Raw genomic sequence first — 18,980 nt, forward strand, 5'->3', positions numbered from 1 at the left:
AGCTTGAGTCCAAAATATGTCATTTTTGAGAAAGAAAATGTCCTTTTTGGCAAAGGTTTGACATATGTCCATCAGTATTGATGAAGAAAACACACATGACTGCTCACATGTTTCTTCCCATAGTGCTCACATAGTGAAAAACAATCAACCTTATGAATAAAACAAATTTGGGAGCTAATAATCACATTGGAGGGGGAGCTACACGTGTCAAATGGGGTCAGAAGAAAAATCACAAGAGAATAAAGCAGCTCTTTTAACTATATGGTATGCAGATGTGGCAAATATGGCAGCTAACTTTCATTTGGATGCCACATGGATGTCGGTAAAAACAAGGGCTTTACCCAGCTTCCCAAAACAGAACTGGACTACCACAACCGCTTAAAATACTAAGCCTGTCGCTATTCTCCTCCTCTAAAGAAAGCTTATGACAGCCTAGTTTAATAGTTCAAAGAGTCAGCAAGTATACCATTAATACGCACAGCAGAAAGCATCTTAACACCATCACAGAAGTCCTTATCTAGACTTTTGGGGGTACAGCCAATCAGCGTCAAGCAAAATGAATGTCACTCCTGGATTGGCTGCTTTGCAAACACTAGCAAAAAGCATGTCAAGTAACACTGTGTGCAGATATTCAGCTTTCTATAATTTCTTTCTTTAGATATGTTTTATGGAAATACACATCAATATTTTGGAGCTATGTATGTTTCATAGAAAAATCTGCAAATACTGAACTAAAAGGTGGGAATTGACTGCAAATATCAAATATATGCTCTACTAAAACTATTTTAGAGCTGTAAAACAGTCTTGGTTTGTTCTTTCTAAATTGAATTATAGTTAAAGAAAAATATGTAAAATGCCTTTTTCCTAAAGAGCTGCTTTAGAGATTAAATTAAATTGTATAAATTGTATTAGTCTTCTTCTGTGTTCCTTCTTACATTTTTCCAAATTCATTTTTAAGAAGGCTATTTTTTTTCTGCTACAACAGCACAACGAATATCAGAACATATAACAGAACAGCTCGATTTGCTTTATCATAGAAGACAGACTCAAAAGGATCCCATGAGACCAGTTCATAAATTACATTTTCAGGATTTAATGTCTGGACTGAATTTAGTGAAAGATGTGCCTAAACTTCCTGCTGACACTGCTGACACTGCTACACTTTGGAGGAAAAAAATGCAAGAAGACAATGAAAGGGAACTTGGCCAGCAAGTCCTGAGGAACCTCGAGATGTTGTGGGTCAGTGGTGGAGTCGTTTAGGGCATCTCGCACACAGCAGGACACAAACATCCAGCTCTCACTCTAAGTCTCATCTCCGTTTGCCCGATGAAAGATCAGTGTGCAAGCCAGTGGAGCAGAGCGATTAACGAGGAGAGCAGAACCACTGATGCAACAGCCTGTAACTACACTTGGACAAATCTCATGCTGTAAATATTGTTCTAACCACACTACTATATCTTCTCTGCTGAGCAGTGGTTTGGTAATACCAGACGTAAGCAAAAAAAATAAATAAAGCAAGCTGACAGCTACTAAGCATACAGTAGTGCAATTAAATTCTCAAGGGTAAAACATGAGACATCAGGAATACTTTTTTTCTGTTTAAAAAGAATGTGATGACATAATTTATTGATATATACACACAGTGTAAACAATGTAATATGAAAACATCTAACATAGATTAAACCTTAACAAAATTTTATTAAACTAAATAATTCTAAATACATGTCAGATCAATTCAGTATAAGGCTTCCAGTAGAACATATGACAATTAAGGGCTTAAAAATCTACTTCTCAGTAATCTGACTTCGGCCCGAACAAAACTAAAAAATTTTATATTTTTCCAATCAGTGAACGTGCCACGCCCCCGAACTCAATGTTTAAACCTGCACATGAAAATGGCTGCAAACAGATGCGCAATTATACAACCATACACCTTTGAAAAGCAGAAGTAGAGCCTCCTGCACATTCAACATGAATTCAGCAAGTGATTTCTGAATGGTAAGTCAACACATTATAGAAAAAAAAAAAGATGGGCGGCTTTTTAAGTGCTTTTAGAAGCAGTCGAGACCCAAGAGGAAGTAAAAAAAAAATACAGCAAAATGTGAATTTTGCACAATAGGTTCCCTTTAAATCGTGTCTGTAATGAGTTTAACACATTACAAATGGCAGTTACAGTTCCAGTAATTCATGAGGTGTAGGAGGGGGGTTGCTTGTACAATTAGGTCACCACAGGCAGTCAGTGAACAATAACAAAAGGGTCGTATAGAGGAAGTGTGACATAGATTAACCCTTTCAGCACAGCTGACGTGTATTATTTATACCATGAGATGGGTTAGAGTTTCCTCTGCAAAGGAAGCAGACTGAACTACAGCGTCAGTCTGTGTGTTTGTTATTGCATAGGATGTAGGAGACGTCTCAACAGCCACTGTAGGGTTGGGTGCGGAGGAGGCCCCGCTGTTGATCACCAGGCTGACAGGGCAATGACAGGTCAGAGTATTAGGGGTCTTTGCTGGCGGTGACGGTTTATATTAAGACAGGGTGGTCCAACTCCGAGATGACTGCAATGCACAAAAATGTCGAAGAAGACGCCCGGTGCGAAGGAGACGAAAGAAAGGACACACAAGAGGAGGCCTGGACTGTGAGAACCAGCCTGCACAATGTTCCATTGAAAGGAGGAAGACAATAAAGTGCACAGACATGGAGCGTCTTATTGCCTTATTTCTGGGCACAACACCAGGGCTGACTGTGGAGGAAAGCAGCACAGAATAGCTCACAGTAAGCCAATCCTACGGTGAAACACTGACATTTTGGTGAAGTAGCTGAATTCCCCCCACTGAAAATCCCTCAGCAGGCGTGATGTGTTGCAGCGGCGAGAGCTGGGAGTCTTCCCGGCATTTTTGTGGGTTAAACATGCAGCTTGGCTTGCACTAAAAAGACATACCAGACCTGTGAAGCATTCAGCTCCTTCCTGTCTCGCAGCTTTGGAAAAACAAGAGTTTTAGAAACAGAAGTGTAAGCAGTGTGCAGCTTTTACGCAACGTTCAGATAACCTTAGCTGGATGGTATCGCATCTTTTGTGTTTTTAAGCCCAAAGGTCCCAAACTGTTTTAAACACTAGGCCATCATTTGAGTGTCATCATGTCTGATCAACTCAGTAACAGACAATGGAGGTGTGGTCACTTCCTCCAAGTGTTTCCTGTGATCTGAGGTTCTCAGCATTCCCCTTGGTAGTCATATGACTTCTGATTCCCCTCCATGACCTCTAACCCTCTCTCTCCCTTCAGACCGTGAACCAGCAAAGGCCTGACCGCATCGCGACACAGCCAGCAGGAAAGCACAACAAAAAAGTGTTCCAAACACAGACTGCAGCTTTAGAATTGGCAAAGTGGGGTCAAACATGCCGTGAGATAACCGCTTGGTGTCGGTCACCAGAGCAGAAAAATGGCTATCTGGAGAATTATAGCCTCAGAAGGAAAAAAATCTGCCCAAAGGTCCCTTGTTTCACAAAGAAAACAACAGGAGGTGAACCAGTTTTTGGTCAAAGACCTCCATCTTCCAAGAGGAAATCTGTTTTTGCAAAAACAGATATGATGTCTCCCTAAAGTATTTGATGAACTTCTTGGCACCAAACCTTTTTCTGATACAGTACAGAAAAATAACTGTTTCACCAGGTTTGGAAGTGGCCCAGTCAAACCCCGCAGCTGAATACGATTAAAACTCTGAAATATGATGTGAAGAAGGCGTTTTTATAAAGGTAAGCACTGACAGCAGATATGAAAACAACAGGTGCTTCTACAACTTATTAGTTTGGCTTTTTGTCCCTAAAGTATTCCAGTTTGTATTTGACATGTACAGGATAGGTCTAATTAAAGGTAGAGACAGTTCTGGAATGATTTATCTGATTTCTTGACATCACAAACACCTTGCATTTTAATTCATGTGTGTATAGACATTTTATATTCACATTATTTCTAAATCAGTTACTTTGTGAAGAACATGGAAACTGCAGAAACCTCAGACTGTAAGGAAGACGATGGATGCATGGGTCAAAAGAGGGTTAAAAATGGCTCAACAAGTAAAAAAAAGAAACACAAAAATGAAATAATTGGGAAAAAATAACTAATGCAAAGCAGATTAGCCCCCTTGTGTGTAGAGATGGTCTGTTGTCTAAATGTTATCAGTGCTTGAAGAGGACTGATCTTGTGACTCAAAGCTGGGTGTTACACCAGGAGAGTCAGCCACATCCATCGTCTCCCAGCGACATGTGAGCCCTTTAGTCTGAATCTGCTTTCAATACTGGAGCACAGTGACGCATTTCCTGGCCCATCCCTAGACGCGTTTCTGGCCGAACCACGACCAGAAATCTGCCCCCGCACATCCAGAGGAGCGTAAGGAAAAGGGGAAAAGGAGAAGAGACGGAGAGAGTGTGAGGACGGGGAGAGAGAGATGGAAGTAATCAAAAACAGATGCTCAACCACGTGTGATTCAGCATTTCAAATCTCAGCAGAGGAGGAGACTCAGTGGCTGGACTTAAAGTCATTCTTTAGTCCCCAGGTGGCCACAAAGGGCCACAGCTGAGGAGATGAAATCTCAACACCGATCCACAACTTTTTACCCCATTTCCTGATCCAAAGTGTGATAGCAGCGGAATACCCAACCATATTCCCTTAAAGGCAGAGGCTTTCCAAGCAGCCTGTTCATCGGGGAAGTAATTTCCCAGATATGATGCTAAACAAAGAAATCTGGTAGTCATAACTTTCTATTAGTCAGATTCAGCATGCTGCAAAGCTTATTCAAAGTGTGAGTGCAAACACAGGTTAACGTGAAGACAAACGACACAGAGCCAAGCCAAGAAAACGACTCCTCACATACATGCTGTTTTCCACATGAGGGATAGCGTTTGAAAAATAATACAGTTTCGTTGAAAGATATTACTACTAAAAGATGAGTCACAATTCAGACGTGATGCAGTGAAAAAGATGTGAGAAAACTGGAATAAAACATTAAAGACTATTGACAGGCCAATTGGAAACTGAAGGAGATGTCAGGTAAGGCCAACAAAAACATTCTTCTGTTTTTACAAAATAAAGGAGGTTTAAAAATAACCATTAAGAAGCTATTTAAAAAAGAACTTTTTTATGTGTTGGGAGCAGCACAGAGCACAACTTCATTAGATAACAGAAAAGCTAAAGTTGCTCAGTTTTATCCTTTCAGATTTCAATGAAATATACTTTATTTTGAAACAAAATACACACTTAAACTGTGGTTTGCCATTTGTGAAGCCAACCAAGCTAATTGGGCTGATCACTAATCAGTCTTTGCTTTAAAACAATAAATCACAGTGACTCAACTCTCAAACTGAATGATGTCACCTGTGTGCCTAATATAACTAGTTATAGCTAAATTTATGTATCATAGAATGGACCCTGGTGTTCACAGTGGTCAGGGACCACACCTGCATGGACATGCTAAAGATGTTTATTACTGCCAAACACTAAATATACCTTAATGTGCAAAGCTAACATCCACAGTCTTTCTTATCTTCACTCTTGGGGGAACAACCAATCAATGTAAAGGGAAATGAATGGAGCTTCTGGCTTGGCTGATTTACCAACCACTTGACACAATAGTGTGTCAAGTGGCTTTGTGAGATATTTCAGGCTCCAAATATGCATTCTCTTTCAAATATTTTAGATATGCTTTTCAAAAATATCTGTGAATAGATGATGCCTCAAATACTAAACCACGAATTGGTGGGACTCCACTGTGGATCCTAAAAAGAAATCAGAATTGGCAGATCAAACCTTCACAAAACCTGAGATCAGAAACAGAAACCTGACCAAAATCACATTTGAACATATAAAAAGGAACCTTTTACAGTAAAAACAAACAGTCAAGTTATACAGCCATGCAAATATAAAACAAGTGAAATGTTGTGTTGGCCATAACCATAGTTTACTAAATTAAAGGCTGATTATTTAATTTTCTGTTTATTTCTATGTTTGAGGATGTAATCAATAAAAAAAGATTCATTCTGGGTTTATTAAAAGGAAATTTAGTAGCTTCTTTACACTTATAAAAACTTGCACTTGTTGCTCTTTGACAAACACATAATGCAAAATGTCCTGAGCTAATTACGAGCATTCTGCCATGCATTACGAGAAAAGCTGATTTTCATCTTTGAACTGCATAAGACACTTGATTAATAGGGGAAAAAATTGAAATCATATGTTCAGTTTCCATTACCGTAATTTAATCTGCGAGGAAAAACTAAAACCAAGTTGGGAGGAATTTTCTTTGAAAAGAGACCAAAGGCTGGAAAAAGAGCAAAAAAAAAACTCAAAGAATGTGTGCGCTCCTCACAAAAGCCACTGCCGTTTTCTTTCACAATGGGCATTGCAAGGAATACTAATTAAATTTACTGTAACATTTCCATCATTTAGGTGTTAAGATGTTGCTGTAGAGCTGATTCAGATCTGCAACCTCAAACTCTGGTAATAGCAGTCGACTGGAAGACACTTGGATGAGTGGAAACTGTAACGTTTTGCTAACAGAAACTAATATATTCAATATTCTGAACGTGTTTTCACACTGAAAGCAGCTCCAATCCCTTAAGACGTCCAAGTTTTTTCATGGATCTTTGTGTATCCCGTCTGGAAAACGTCTTCCTATTCATGAATGTGAAAGTATCGGGACAGCGAGAGCCCCAGCAGGGAGTCACCTCCTCTTTCACAAAAACAACACAGAAGGGTGACATCATCTCTGAACCCAAAGCTGTTTTAGCAGCAGACTTCAGGATGAATAAATAGACCTACTTTATTTTTACACAGTACAGATAAGTTAAATAGCGATGTGGTCACCTTGGTCACAAATTTACCCGAACAACTGGAGAAGTTAAAACTCTGCATAAAATTATGGGGCGTCCGGGGATCGATTCCCAAATTGGATCTCGTCTGCATCTCTTAACCCAACTGAATACTGCAAATAAAAAAACCCTAGAAAAATAACAAAAAAACTATATACAGTTATGTGGGTCTAATTCCTGATCATTAATTTTTTGAACCGTTTAGAAAAGTATGATCACAGACGCACTGACTATTCAGCATAAACAATATTCTAATAATTCAAATGTGTAACTTTATATTCCACCATGTGTGAAAAGGCTAGCTTAAAAATAGATATGGTAATTAGTCTGTATTTTTCAACTTTTTATACTTATATTTTTATTAACTGTAACTATAAATGTTATTCTTTTAATTTACTTTTATAATCTGCTTTGATATAAACTCTGTTTTTCTATTATTTCATGTTTTATATAACTTTATTTTACTTTTTTTATTTTGTTAATAATCTAATGTTTATGTTACATTTTAATCATGTGAAGTTTTTACATTTATATTGATAATTATAATTTGTGCCAATTTTGCTCATTATTGTGTGGTGTTATGTGTAATGTGCAATTAATCCTTTTTATTTACAAAACTGCTGTTTTTATAGAGTAAATAAAACTTACTGTGATTTGGTGCATTTTTTGTTGTTCTAATCTCTAAAAATGATTAAGCATCTATTATCGGTTTTATAAAGGAGATATATATCTTCTTCAGCAATAAAATCCAATCTTACCGTGTCTGTTAAGGCATTACTTCCCAATCAGAGGTGAATAATTGAGATATTTTTTGTTTTCTTTCACTTTCTTTAAGAAGAAAAATTATCTGCTGCCACGTTTGGTAACTTCCTAAATAAAATGTTATGACTCATAAGATAAAAGAATTACATCTTGACTTAAGGAAAAGAGTTGTGTTCTGCGTGTTTCAAGCAGATGAAATGTTGCATTGTTCATAATTTTGGAAAAAAATCACAGATTGTATTACGGCTGAGCCCAATTGCTTTGCAGCCCAAACTGAGCTCACATGCTGCAAATAGGAAAAAGCTCATTTATCTTAGCTGGTGATTACTGATGTTGTATTTGTTGCACGGCAGGAGAGCAGAAACACTGTGACCAAGAAGCCCTTGTTTTGGGGATCAATAGATCAGTATGGCAACATGATGTTCATTCTCCAGGTGGTGCACTTTATCGTGCACAGGACTGGGAAAGCTAATGTAGGCCAATCCCTGATTAAAACACGTCGCCGCTCACATGCACTGTGCTGACTTAATACCCATCACTTTCATTACCTGCAGTTCAACGAGTTCACCTACGTCCTTTAAAAAACAGACATTCTGGAAAAGCTCAACAATAAGTTCACTGAGCTTTCACCGACATTAAATCAACCAAGCAGGAAAAAGCTAAAGGAGCAGAATGTTCTTTCAGTCTTTGTGAACATTTAACCTGAACACAACAATGACACTCACTAGAGGTGCAAATTACAGGCCATTAAAACATTTTTTAAGATCCTATTTCACTTTAGGCTCTACATTATTGGGTATTAAAACTTTAGTAAATCTCATTTAATTCAGGAGAAACTTGAATATTATGCGTTATGACAACATTTTATTTACATTTGGATAAAATAAAGCAGTTGAATTTAATACCACAATTGCTAAGCTGTCAGAGTCATGTCTGTTATGAGCCCAACTGGTTAGAAACAACTATTAAAATAGTCTTTGCCAGCTGAACTCTTCACTGGAAGGCAGAATGTTCTGGAATAAAGTTCTTTGGATGGGTTATTAGCTTCCATCATGTGCTTTGTCACTTTGTAACACTCACATTTCTCAGCCAGTTCTACACCCAGAGGTAAGTGGCATTTAATTACATTTACATGAGAAACTTTTGGAAATATATGCACTTCTGGGAGTAGTTTTACTGCACCACTCTTTTTACTTTCACTTAAGTATTATTTCTTTATGGAAGAAAAAACTGAGGTGGTGGGGTGGTCTTTTATCCAAGAAATACCTTGGAGAAAGAACTGGGCTGGAGTTGGGACAGTGAAGCTGTCTACAAGAAGGAACAGAGCAGACTGTACTGCGTAAACATAATACTTAGAGATGTAACTAAAATATGCCTGAAGCAATTCATCAGCATAATTGCTTAAAATATTAAACTAATTTAGTAATTGATTAATCGTTAACTGGAGTATAAGATTCAAAAAAGGGCCCTTTGCTGAAAAAAAGAAAAACATATTCAGAGCAGTAATTAAGCCAAATCTGTACAAAATAGATATACATGTTGTGTCTAACATAAAAACACATTTGTCTGTAAATATACTTAGAACTTCTTCAGTGGCATAGTTTTAGATTCACTCAGTCAAGATTTAGTGAAGGAATGCTATGTTAACGCATTGCATTTATTTTCTTATTTGAAAGAGGAGCTAAATTGTTTATTTGCATATTTTAATGTATTAAAATATTGTTAATATTGTATAAAAAGGCTTAAGTGATTAAATTAAATCTCTGTAGAATGTGTCTTTTTTAAAAATCCAATTAATTATCAGAATAATCAATAGAATAAGTGATTATCATTACCATAATAATCGTTGCAGCCCTAAGCTAAATGTATTTTAATGCCTTTTATTAAAATCCTACACATATTTAAGACTTTAAAAAAAAATGTAAGACCCTCACGGAAACCCTGTTTAAGCAGGAAACGATTAAAAGTTGTCACTCTTGATCCCCATCCCGTCGTTAAAAAGCTCCTCTGATCCCGACTGAGCAAAGCAAAACCAAAAAACGGCTAAGTGATCACTAATCAGTTCCGGATGGCGAGCTTTATTTTCTTCCCCAAAAGCTTTGGACTTGGCTGTTTTTTGTTTTTGTTGTTGTTTTTTACCAAATTTCCAAGGAGACAAATGCAAGTGTGTTGGATAAAGTCTGCTTTGCGACAACAGAATAAATTGTTTTCTCTGCTGCAGAAGGAAAGCCAAGATAATTACTCAGGTATTTATTGTTCATTTAGATTAATGGCAAACATCTCAATGCGCAGCATTATTCTGATTTGTGAATAAACGCGACAGAGGCAACTTATTTTATCAGATGTAATAATGATGAATAATGATAGTGATGGAGTCACAGTCGTGGGTAAAGCACCCTTGACCGAACAGAAGGCCCACTGACACAAATTCAAGTTAGAAGGAGGTCAGTCTGAACTAGAGCAGAAACAACAAGATATCATAGTTAAAATCCCTTCCAGCCTCCTGCAGCTGGAGAGGCAGATCCTCCACGAATGCAATGACGATGTGATGAACGTCAGTCTGCTGACTCCGTGCTTCACTTCCCATGTTCTGGAGAATTTAATAAAAAGGCAGAATATGGTAGAAAATGAAAAGTGGTAAATACATCACTAAATCATTAAATGTAGATCGTTAGACAATGTAGGGAATCAAAAAGCCAAAACTGGTTATTAGTCAGAAGGCAGTCAAAACCAACGGCTCTAGAGAAGCAATTGTTGTTGTCTATCAATCTGAGAAGAGCTACAGGATGAACAATTTATACTCGATTGTTCTAAAGTGAGAATAAACATTCACAAGAAGAAAACATTTACTTCCGTCTCAGGACTTTGCAACTTAAAATTAAATTTAGAAAAAAAGAAAGATTGGGTTAACGGCACAAAGATCCCAATAATAGATGCAAATCTGCAACAAAGCAATAACAACCACCAGTGAATAGCTGAAATCTGAAAATACTCTAAAAATCTAATCTAAAAACGCTTAGGTGCCAATTTTAATAGTTCAAAGACCAAATATACTTTAATATGCATTAATATGCAAACTGGAAGCTGTCTTCGCACTGCCGCAGTTATTAATATCGACAGTCTACTGTATCATCTAACAGCCAAACAGCGGCAAAGAAAATGAATGGCGCTACTGGATTGGCTGCTTCTCAAACACCAGACAATAGTGTGTGGTGTTTCCTCCAGGTATTTCTGCTCTTCTTTCAGATGTTTAAGAAATGCTCTAAGAAAAAAATCTACAAATATGCAGATTTTCTGCTAATAATTTTTATGTGTGAATAGGTGAATATGAACCCACAAACACTGAACCATGAATAGATGGGGGTTCACTTTATTGGGGTGTCTCAGTTAAGCCCACAACTAGTAAAGGCAAAGAGGACTCTGTTTAGACTTAAATAATGTTTGATCCTGGTAGAGACCAGATTTCCTCTTTCATTATTTAATCCTGATAAGCGAAAAGCCCAGATTACATATTTGACCTCAACCTTATTTCCCATAGAACAATGGATCAATTACTAAGCATGCTCATTAGTCCAACCATCTAAAATATGCAACCTTCCTTCAGCCTTTAATCTGAATTTGGGTCAAGAATTCACGTGTCCAACCATTTTTCTCTCAGAAAATGAGAATTCAAAGGCAGTAACTGCCACAGGTCACTGGCCTCGGATTCGGCTCTGCTCCGTGACTCATTGTGTGGCCTTTCGTCATGACGGCAGCATCATCTCTGCTGCCCCCACATGGGAGGACTCCCTGCCCCGGGCTATTCACACACAGAGACTGGAGTGTCTCCCAGCGGAAGTTACAAACTCACCGGACAATACTTATATTCAGCTGGAGGCTGGGAAGCTCAGTGGGAATGGAGCTGAAACTCCCGCCACAATGAAGTAGCTCACCATATGGAGAGATTTGGGAGAAGTTCTGATTAGAAGAAGCTGATGTGAACATAAGCTAATGTTGTTTGTGTCTGTGTGTTTTTATCTTCCTCAAAGAGTGTGACCTCTAATTAGCATGTTTGCAGAGAGAAAACAACTGCCTGTTCTCAGTGTTGTGCCACATTAAACACAAACCCAGGAGTCTGTTCAGCACAGATGAGCCCTGCTGGTTCCAGCGACACATCTGGCTTTGATGAGTTGGGTCAGTGTGCCACACTGAACAATGAAAGTCATAAAATACGGCTTCGCTTCAGATATTTCACAAACAGGAATCCAAGGCAGTGTGTGTGATGGTGTTACTGAGGGAAGTTGACTCAAATCAGACATTTTTATCATCCACAGCGTCCAAAAATAAATTTAGAAGACGCCATTTACGAGGAAACTGTTTTCTCAATAAAACATATCAGCTGATCATTCAAGCTGGTATATTTCGTGTTTGGACTATTAAAATAGGCATTTGTAAGCATTTTTAGAGGGGGTCTCAGCTATTAGTGGGAAGCTGTGGTCCACTGTCGATCAGTATGTTGAAGTTTCTGTAGTGCTTATAGGATTATGTGTAAGTTTCTAAGATCTAATCAATGAAAACAGAAATAGGCAATGAGAATCCCCTTCACAAAACAAGAGGAATACAATCAAATCCAATAAAACTACCTCATCATTTGAAAACTCGTGTTCAGCACAGTTTCACAGTCTAACTTCTTCTTTCGCTTTCCTGCCTGGGGAACTCAGTGAAGCTTACTCGTCACGCAGGTAACACTTCTGTCAGTTTTACGGTAAACCGACAGAAAAAGAGGTAAAGTGAGACAATATGTTCTGTCTAATTACAAAAACGAGAACAAATATATTTCTCCAAATAAAATAAAACCACAGAGAGACAAAACAGTGGAGAAACTTGCCTGAGGTAACCTCAAGAAGAAACACGGCTGACACGTGTCCAACTGGTACTGAGCCAAAAGTGAAAATAAAAATGACTTAAAGGAACTCTGTTGAATCTGGCTGGGAACCAAAACGGTTACAAACAGAAACACATACATGAAACAGATACTGGAGTTGTAAACTCCAGTATCTGGAGTTGTAAACACAACTCATAAGCCTTTATACATTTTTTCACATTGTAACCAGAAAAACTCAGTGTATTTTATTGGGATTTAATATGACAGACCAACACATAAAATTAAAGGAGTGGGAGACATGGACTTCAAGATTTTTAACATACAAAACTAGAAAAGTGTGGTAAATGTTTGTGTTCAGCTTTTACTCTTTTACTTTGATACCCCTAAATGAAATCAAGAACAAACAAATACCCTCTGAAAACACCTAATCAGTAAAAGGAGTCCACTTTTATGTGATTTAATCCAATATCCTGCTGTTCTGTGAGGGCGTTAGAGAACATTAATGTAATATTTCCTTTTAAATAAATAAATAAATAAATAAGAGAGAATATGTACAACCTGTCAGGACAAATTGTATTTGAAAAGCTTCAAGTGAGGACAAATGTTAAAGAAGAATGTGTTTCAGTTAGAAGTGGAATAATCTCAACAATGAAATTAAAGAATTCAAACTATTCAGAAGTGTAATATAATTTTTCCTCTCATTACTTTTTAGTCTTTTCATGAGATAATTTCCTTAAATTTAAGCAGAATAATACTTGTTCAGATCAAATCTGGGCCGTTTGTAAAACGTGTGTTGCAGTCAAAGTCCAGAAATAAATCCAATTAGGAATTTGTCACAAGACTTGGAAATTGATGTTCATAGACTTTCCATCCAACCTGATTGAGCTTGAACTATTTTTTAAACCAGAAGTAGCTTCGCAATCTAAATGTGGAAAGCTGGTAGAGAAGAATATCAAAATATGTGAAATCCCAGAAGAAGAGGGTTCAGGTCCTCTTAATAAGTATGCACTCCATAGTGTTGGTCTATCACATACAAATGCTCTCTTAAAAACACATCAAATGGTATTTGTTGTGAATCATGATGCAATGCAATGTTGGAAAAATTTTTATATTAGAAATATAATAATTCCAGATACAGTCTTTTATGAAACTCGTCCCTTTACAGGTTTACCTGACATACTACCTGTTAAAATAAAATCAGGAGCAGCTAAAGACAACATAACCCTGCTGTTCTGCTCCAGCATTAAGAGCTTTAAGCTCCAGCTGGAAACTAAATAGCACCAGACACAACTGCTCAGACCTGATTCCCAACATGCGTGGGAAATAGCGGTGTGTCAATCCCAACGGTTAAAAAATCCAGATTTATTTTTTTCAAACTGCTTCCTCCCAGCCTTCCACCTCCTTACACAGCCTGCTGCAGCAGTGCATTTAGCTGCACATAAGCCTTAGGAAAACCTTGTTACAGGCTCTGCTGGCTGCTTGGATGCCTGTTTATTTTATTGAATGAATCGTAATTAATTGATTATAAAAAATAATTGCTAACTAATCCAGGAATCAATTAATCATTACCTGGAGTATACAGACTCTGAAAATGGCAATTCGCTAAAAAAAAAAAAAAAAACACTCGGAGAAGTAATTAAGTCAAAACTGTACAAAAAAATATATACATTCGCATTTAAGACTAAAAAACATTAATAGTCTGTAAATATGTTCTACCTGGAACTCCTGGGCATTTTTAGCTTCAACAGGTTCAAATTCTGTTAAAACAAAAAATCCTATTAAGCACCTTTTGCTATCCATATATTAATAATCAAAATAATCTAAAGATTAGTAAGCAGTATTTTTTTTTTTTAGCTCCAGATGCATCCTTTGCTACAAATGATCATGTGTCCATTAAAGGAATGCTATATAATTACACTTCAGCCAATAAAATTTTAATTTAAGTAATTGAATTGTCTTGTTATTTGCATCTTTTAATGTATTTCTAATGTTACAATAATCATTAGTTGCAGCCGTCTCTTTCAGCTTCTCTTTGGGCCGTTGAAGATTAAAAAAAAAACCTCTCAACTTTGTATTAGCTGAAGGATAAAGTTCAAGCATGAGAGCATATCTCTCTGACAGGCGGGGCATTATGAAAAATCTGTGCAACATCTAAGGAGAAAGATAAGACAACTCCATCCATTCTCTGATGACACGAAGAAGGATCTCAGCGCTTTAAATAATGAGTTAGGCGTCTCCTGAGCATGAACGCCCTTTGCTGCTCTGCTGAACATGTGAGACAATGAAAGAGTCGGTTGGGGTTATGAGCCTCTCTCCAGCTGCAGATGGCTGTGATTAAGGTGCTGCCGCCAAGTGTGGAAGTCTTTGATTTCCAAGCAGACTTTATCTGCAGGAGGAAACATTTGCTCCGTCACAAAGCAAAGAAATGATCCACAAACCTGGACTTTCAGAACCTCATTCTTTCACAAATGTAAAAATTTTAGTCACTGCAGTTACTGAAATTTAAAGGTTTCCATTTTGTTTGATTAAGCTGAGACTATTAATCATGATGAATTGATTGTTGAAATAATTATTAAGTAATTCAGTAATTGATTAATAGGTAAGTATTCAGACTCAAAAAAGGCCATTTGCTGAATGAACAACACGCTTAAGTCAGTAATTAAGCCAAAACTGTACAAAAAATATATACATTTTTCATCAAGATAAAAAAAAAAAAAACTTCTTTGGTTATGAAATGTCGAGCCGAAACTCATCATGTGGCAGAGTTTTAGTTTTATCTGGTTAAAATTATGTTTTTAAAAAAAATCTCCTATTTAGCATGTTTTGTTATCCAATTAATAAATTGATTAATCAAAAAAAAAGTCAATAGATCAGCCTTACACTGTATTGAAATTAAATCAGAAAGGGCTGAGCTTTTCACATGTTGATGTTAGAAGTATTTTTTAACTGCATATGCATCCTTTGCTACAACTAATAAAATGTTCACTAAAGAAATGCTTTGTTATTGTATTTTAAGTAATAAAATTTTCATTTTCTTATTAAAAATTTGTTTACTTGCACCTTTTATTGTGTTTCTAATAGCGTATATAAAAAAGGCTTCATTGGTTAAATCAAAAATCTGCCAAATGTATCAATTTTTTATCCAATTAATCATCTGAATAACTGATAGATTAATTGGTTACTAAATTAATTGTTAGTTGCAGTCCTGCAACTTAAAGAGAGAAATTAACCAAGAGTACCCAGAGAGAACAGTGAGAAAGTGAAAAACAACCACGCCGGGATTCAACCCTTGCTGCTGAATTATAATAAATTAATCAAAGAATTTAATTTAATTCAATTAACTAATAAAATAATTTTATTCTTAAAGCTTACTTTCATTTGCCTAGATTTTTCTATTAGCTGAAAATAGAAACCTTCATTAACATCATCCTTAATCACGTTAACAGTGGATGAATTCATACTGTCAATTTTCTTTACCTTCATGACGATCACCTGAGAGATCAAGAGGAAAATCTGTGTTAACAAATTTCTATTTTTTGTATTTAAAAATGTTTCAAAGAGTACCTAACAGCCTGACTTTTTAAAATCGAGGCAATCCATCTATGTCTATTTGAGATGAAATGAGCCAGTCCTGGGCGACATGCCCGGAAAAAAGCGAGGCGCAGAGGCAGCATCCAGATAAGATGCTGCAAACTCCTCACCTTAACTCTATAAACCCGCTCACCCAACATAATTAAAATATTTTGGCCTTTCATATCAAGGTTCACATGCTTTTGGTCTCGATCCACATCTCATGAGTGAGGGCCAAAACATATATGAGCCAATGGATCCGTGATCACCTCAAAAAAATGTTACTAAAATCTTAATTCTTGTAAATAAGACTAAATGAACTTGTTTGTTTGAGGTTGAATCCCCAGTTTTTCATGCTTTTACTTTTTTTATTTATTTAGCGAGAACAAGTTTAGTCACAGGAATAACACGTGTGTCTAGATTTAAGCATCATCAGTGATTTTAAAGATAAAATTTTTGGAAAATCTGGATTATTTTTCACCAATGCACTCTTTTGCTTTCGAAAGTTCAGAGTGATGTCACCACGCCTAAGGACTAACATTTTGTTTGACAGGCATATTTTACAGCTTCTGTTTCTTTAGACTTTGATGCTAAGTCAACTCTAAGATTTACTTTTATTTATTTATTTATTTATTTATTCATTTATTCATTTGAAGGTTTAAGTGATAATATTACAGGAGTACAGTCGCAATATTAGAAGAATAAAGTAGTAATTTTATGAGAACTCTAACACAAAAAAATGAAAAAGTAAAATGAAGAATACTGAGCATCTTGTCAAGTTATGCTTTGGTATAAGTTTGACAGATTACTTAATGCTTAATAGAAATACTTAATATTTCAACACATCAGCAACAAATTATTATCAGTAGCAACTGAGTCTATTCCAAAAAAAAAAAAGATCATATCACGATAACTAAGCTTTAGTTCCCCTCATTAAACTAATGTTTTTCTTTTAATTTAAAAAAAAATCTGGTGAAATTGCATTTTTTTATTTTTTTTATTTTTTAGAAAAATCAGATCCGGTATGAAAAGATCGGAGATTTTAAGCCACATCGCCCAACCGTAGTTTATTGCTGAATAGGTGATTTAAAAGGCTTTCCCATTTTAATTTTGAAAAATAAGAAAAGTCTAGACACCATGCAGGAAAATTGTAGATTTGACAGCTTTTCCCTTCTCCTTCAAGCAAGCTGTAAATTAAGATCCCGTAGGAACAGGTTCATGATGTGGGATGAATGGGTGTAGAAAATGTCTCTTCTATTTGTGAAAGCTTTAGCAGCTTGAAAGCTTAGGACAGTCAGTCTGTCTGTCTGCGTGGAAATCTTCATATTTTCAATGGGTTTTACCAGAAATAAAACAGAAATCAGAGTTTAAACAGATGAAGCTCAAGTCATTATCTGCATAAATAAGTGAACTCATATAGGTTTGGATGAATTCGTGTCATGCGTTTTCTTCATGTGACTGCTCATCATCCTCTAGTCCAAACTTTCCTGCTCCACTAAATTCACATTATGCTCCCGATCCCCGATCGAGCCATGTGTCCCAGTTCCAGGCGCTCAAAGCGGACCCATATGAAGCTCCGAGGAGAATAATGTCATCCAGACCAAGCAGACAGAGGCGTTCAACAGTTCAAACCACAAAACACAATCGATCTGGCGCGGTTTTCCCCCTCTATTCTTACCTAAATCGGGGAGAATCCTTGATGCAGTCTTCAAAATCAACCGTCATCTTGGATTTGGTGAGAAGTTTTCACGCGATTTAAAACACGGATTGCATCTCCCGAGTGGGTTGAAGTACACAGATGGTAAGTATCCGACAGAGAGCGATCCTCCTGCCCCTCCAGCGGCGGTTTACTCACTGAGCGCCGCTCTGACGATCCGAAGCGGCTCCACTCGGTGCAGGACACTCTGCTGCGTTCATGGTAAACTCGGATTTCACAACTCCAATCTTAAACGTACATAAAAGATAAAAATTAATTTTAAAAAATGCTAAATTAACAAAAAAAAATTCGAACAAGTTGACACAAGCACCAACATATTTAAAAATATTACAAATAAAAGTAAAATATAAAATAATAAATAAAAGAAATATATATTATCAGACTGTCGGTGTACAGATATCCGATTTGATTAAAATCAAGGTTGCGTGTAGGCTCTGAGATTCACAAAATGTTACTCTAGTTTAGTCTTAAAATTAAACCGATTTAATAAAATTGCAATGTGAACATATATTATGTTGGAAATAAGATTTCGGATAGCATGTGAAAGCAACATTTTAGAACGCTGACGTCAAACTCATTTGAATAATAACAGTTTTGATTTTCCACACCTCTTCTTCTTTTCTTCTTTTCATTATTATTATTATTATTATTATTATTATTATTATTATTATTATAAATATAATAGTAATATAAATAGTAAATTTATGCTTTGGCAGTTCAACATCTCCAATAAACAAAGAATTTGTGCTCATATCCTTTTTTACTGCCTTACAAGCTGAGAAATCTTTAAATTTCACTCACTGGCAGGTCAAAGAGCACTTTATATGAACTTTTCTTCCCTCTGTACTTTCCCATGCAGCTGTGCAGTGATGTTACAGTGAATCATTTTCCCTGGAAAGATTACCTTTATTTAACAGGATGTGGACAGCCAGGAGGAAGTGCAGGAGCTTGGGTTACGGAATGGGTCTCTGGCATCATTTTTCCTTCCTGTGCCTGTTTGGAGGTCATGAGGGGAAAAGATTTCATTGACTTTCAGACAGATTTATCATGATCAATCATGATCCACTTGCACGATCATATTTATGACTAATAACATGACTTTCATAGGCAATGATGTTTTGTTCAAACTACAAGTTATCATCATTCAATTGTATTGCTTAAACCTCTTGATAGATCCTGAAACAAATCTTTTGGCTTTGAGA

General features: G+C 36.5%; 1 protein-coding gene across 2 annotated transcripts in view; it reads right to left on the bottom strand.

The window, feature by feature from the left end:
* Positions 1 to 17,955, bottom strand: part of acap3a (ArfGAP with coiled-coil, ankyrin repeat and PH domains 3a) — a 64,565-nt gene extending 46,610 nt beyond the window's left edge. Inside the window, exon 1 of one of the 2 annotated variants that reach the window (XM_016681071.1) lies at positions 17,740 to 17,955. In XM_016681071.1, coding sequence (XP_016536557.1) covers positions 17,740 to 17,786 — 47 coding nt within the window. In that variant the 5' untranslated portion in view covers positions 17,787 to 17,955. The remainder of the gene's footprint in view (positions 1 to 17,739) is intronic. The other variant, XM_007570777.2, reaches the window with a different exon arrangement.
* Between the last annotated feature and the right edge of the window lie 1,025 nt (positions 17,956 to 18,980).

This window comes from Poecilia formosa, unplaced genomic scaffold (genome assembly GCF_000485575.1).
Source record: "Poecilia formosa unplaced genomic scaffold, Poecilia_formosa-5.1.2 Scaffold268, whole genome shotgun sequence".
NCBI lineage: Eukaryota > Metazoa > Chordata > Actinopteri > Cyprinodontiformes > Poeciliidae > Poecilia > Poecilia formosa.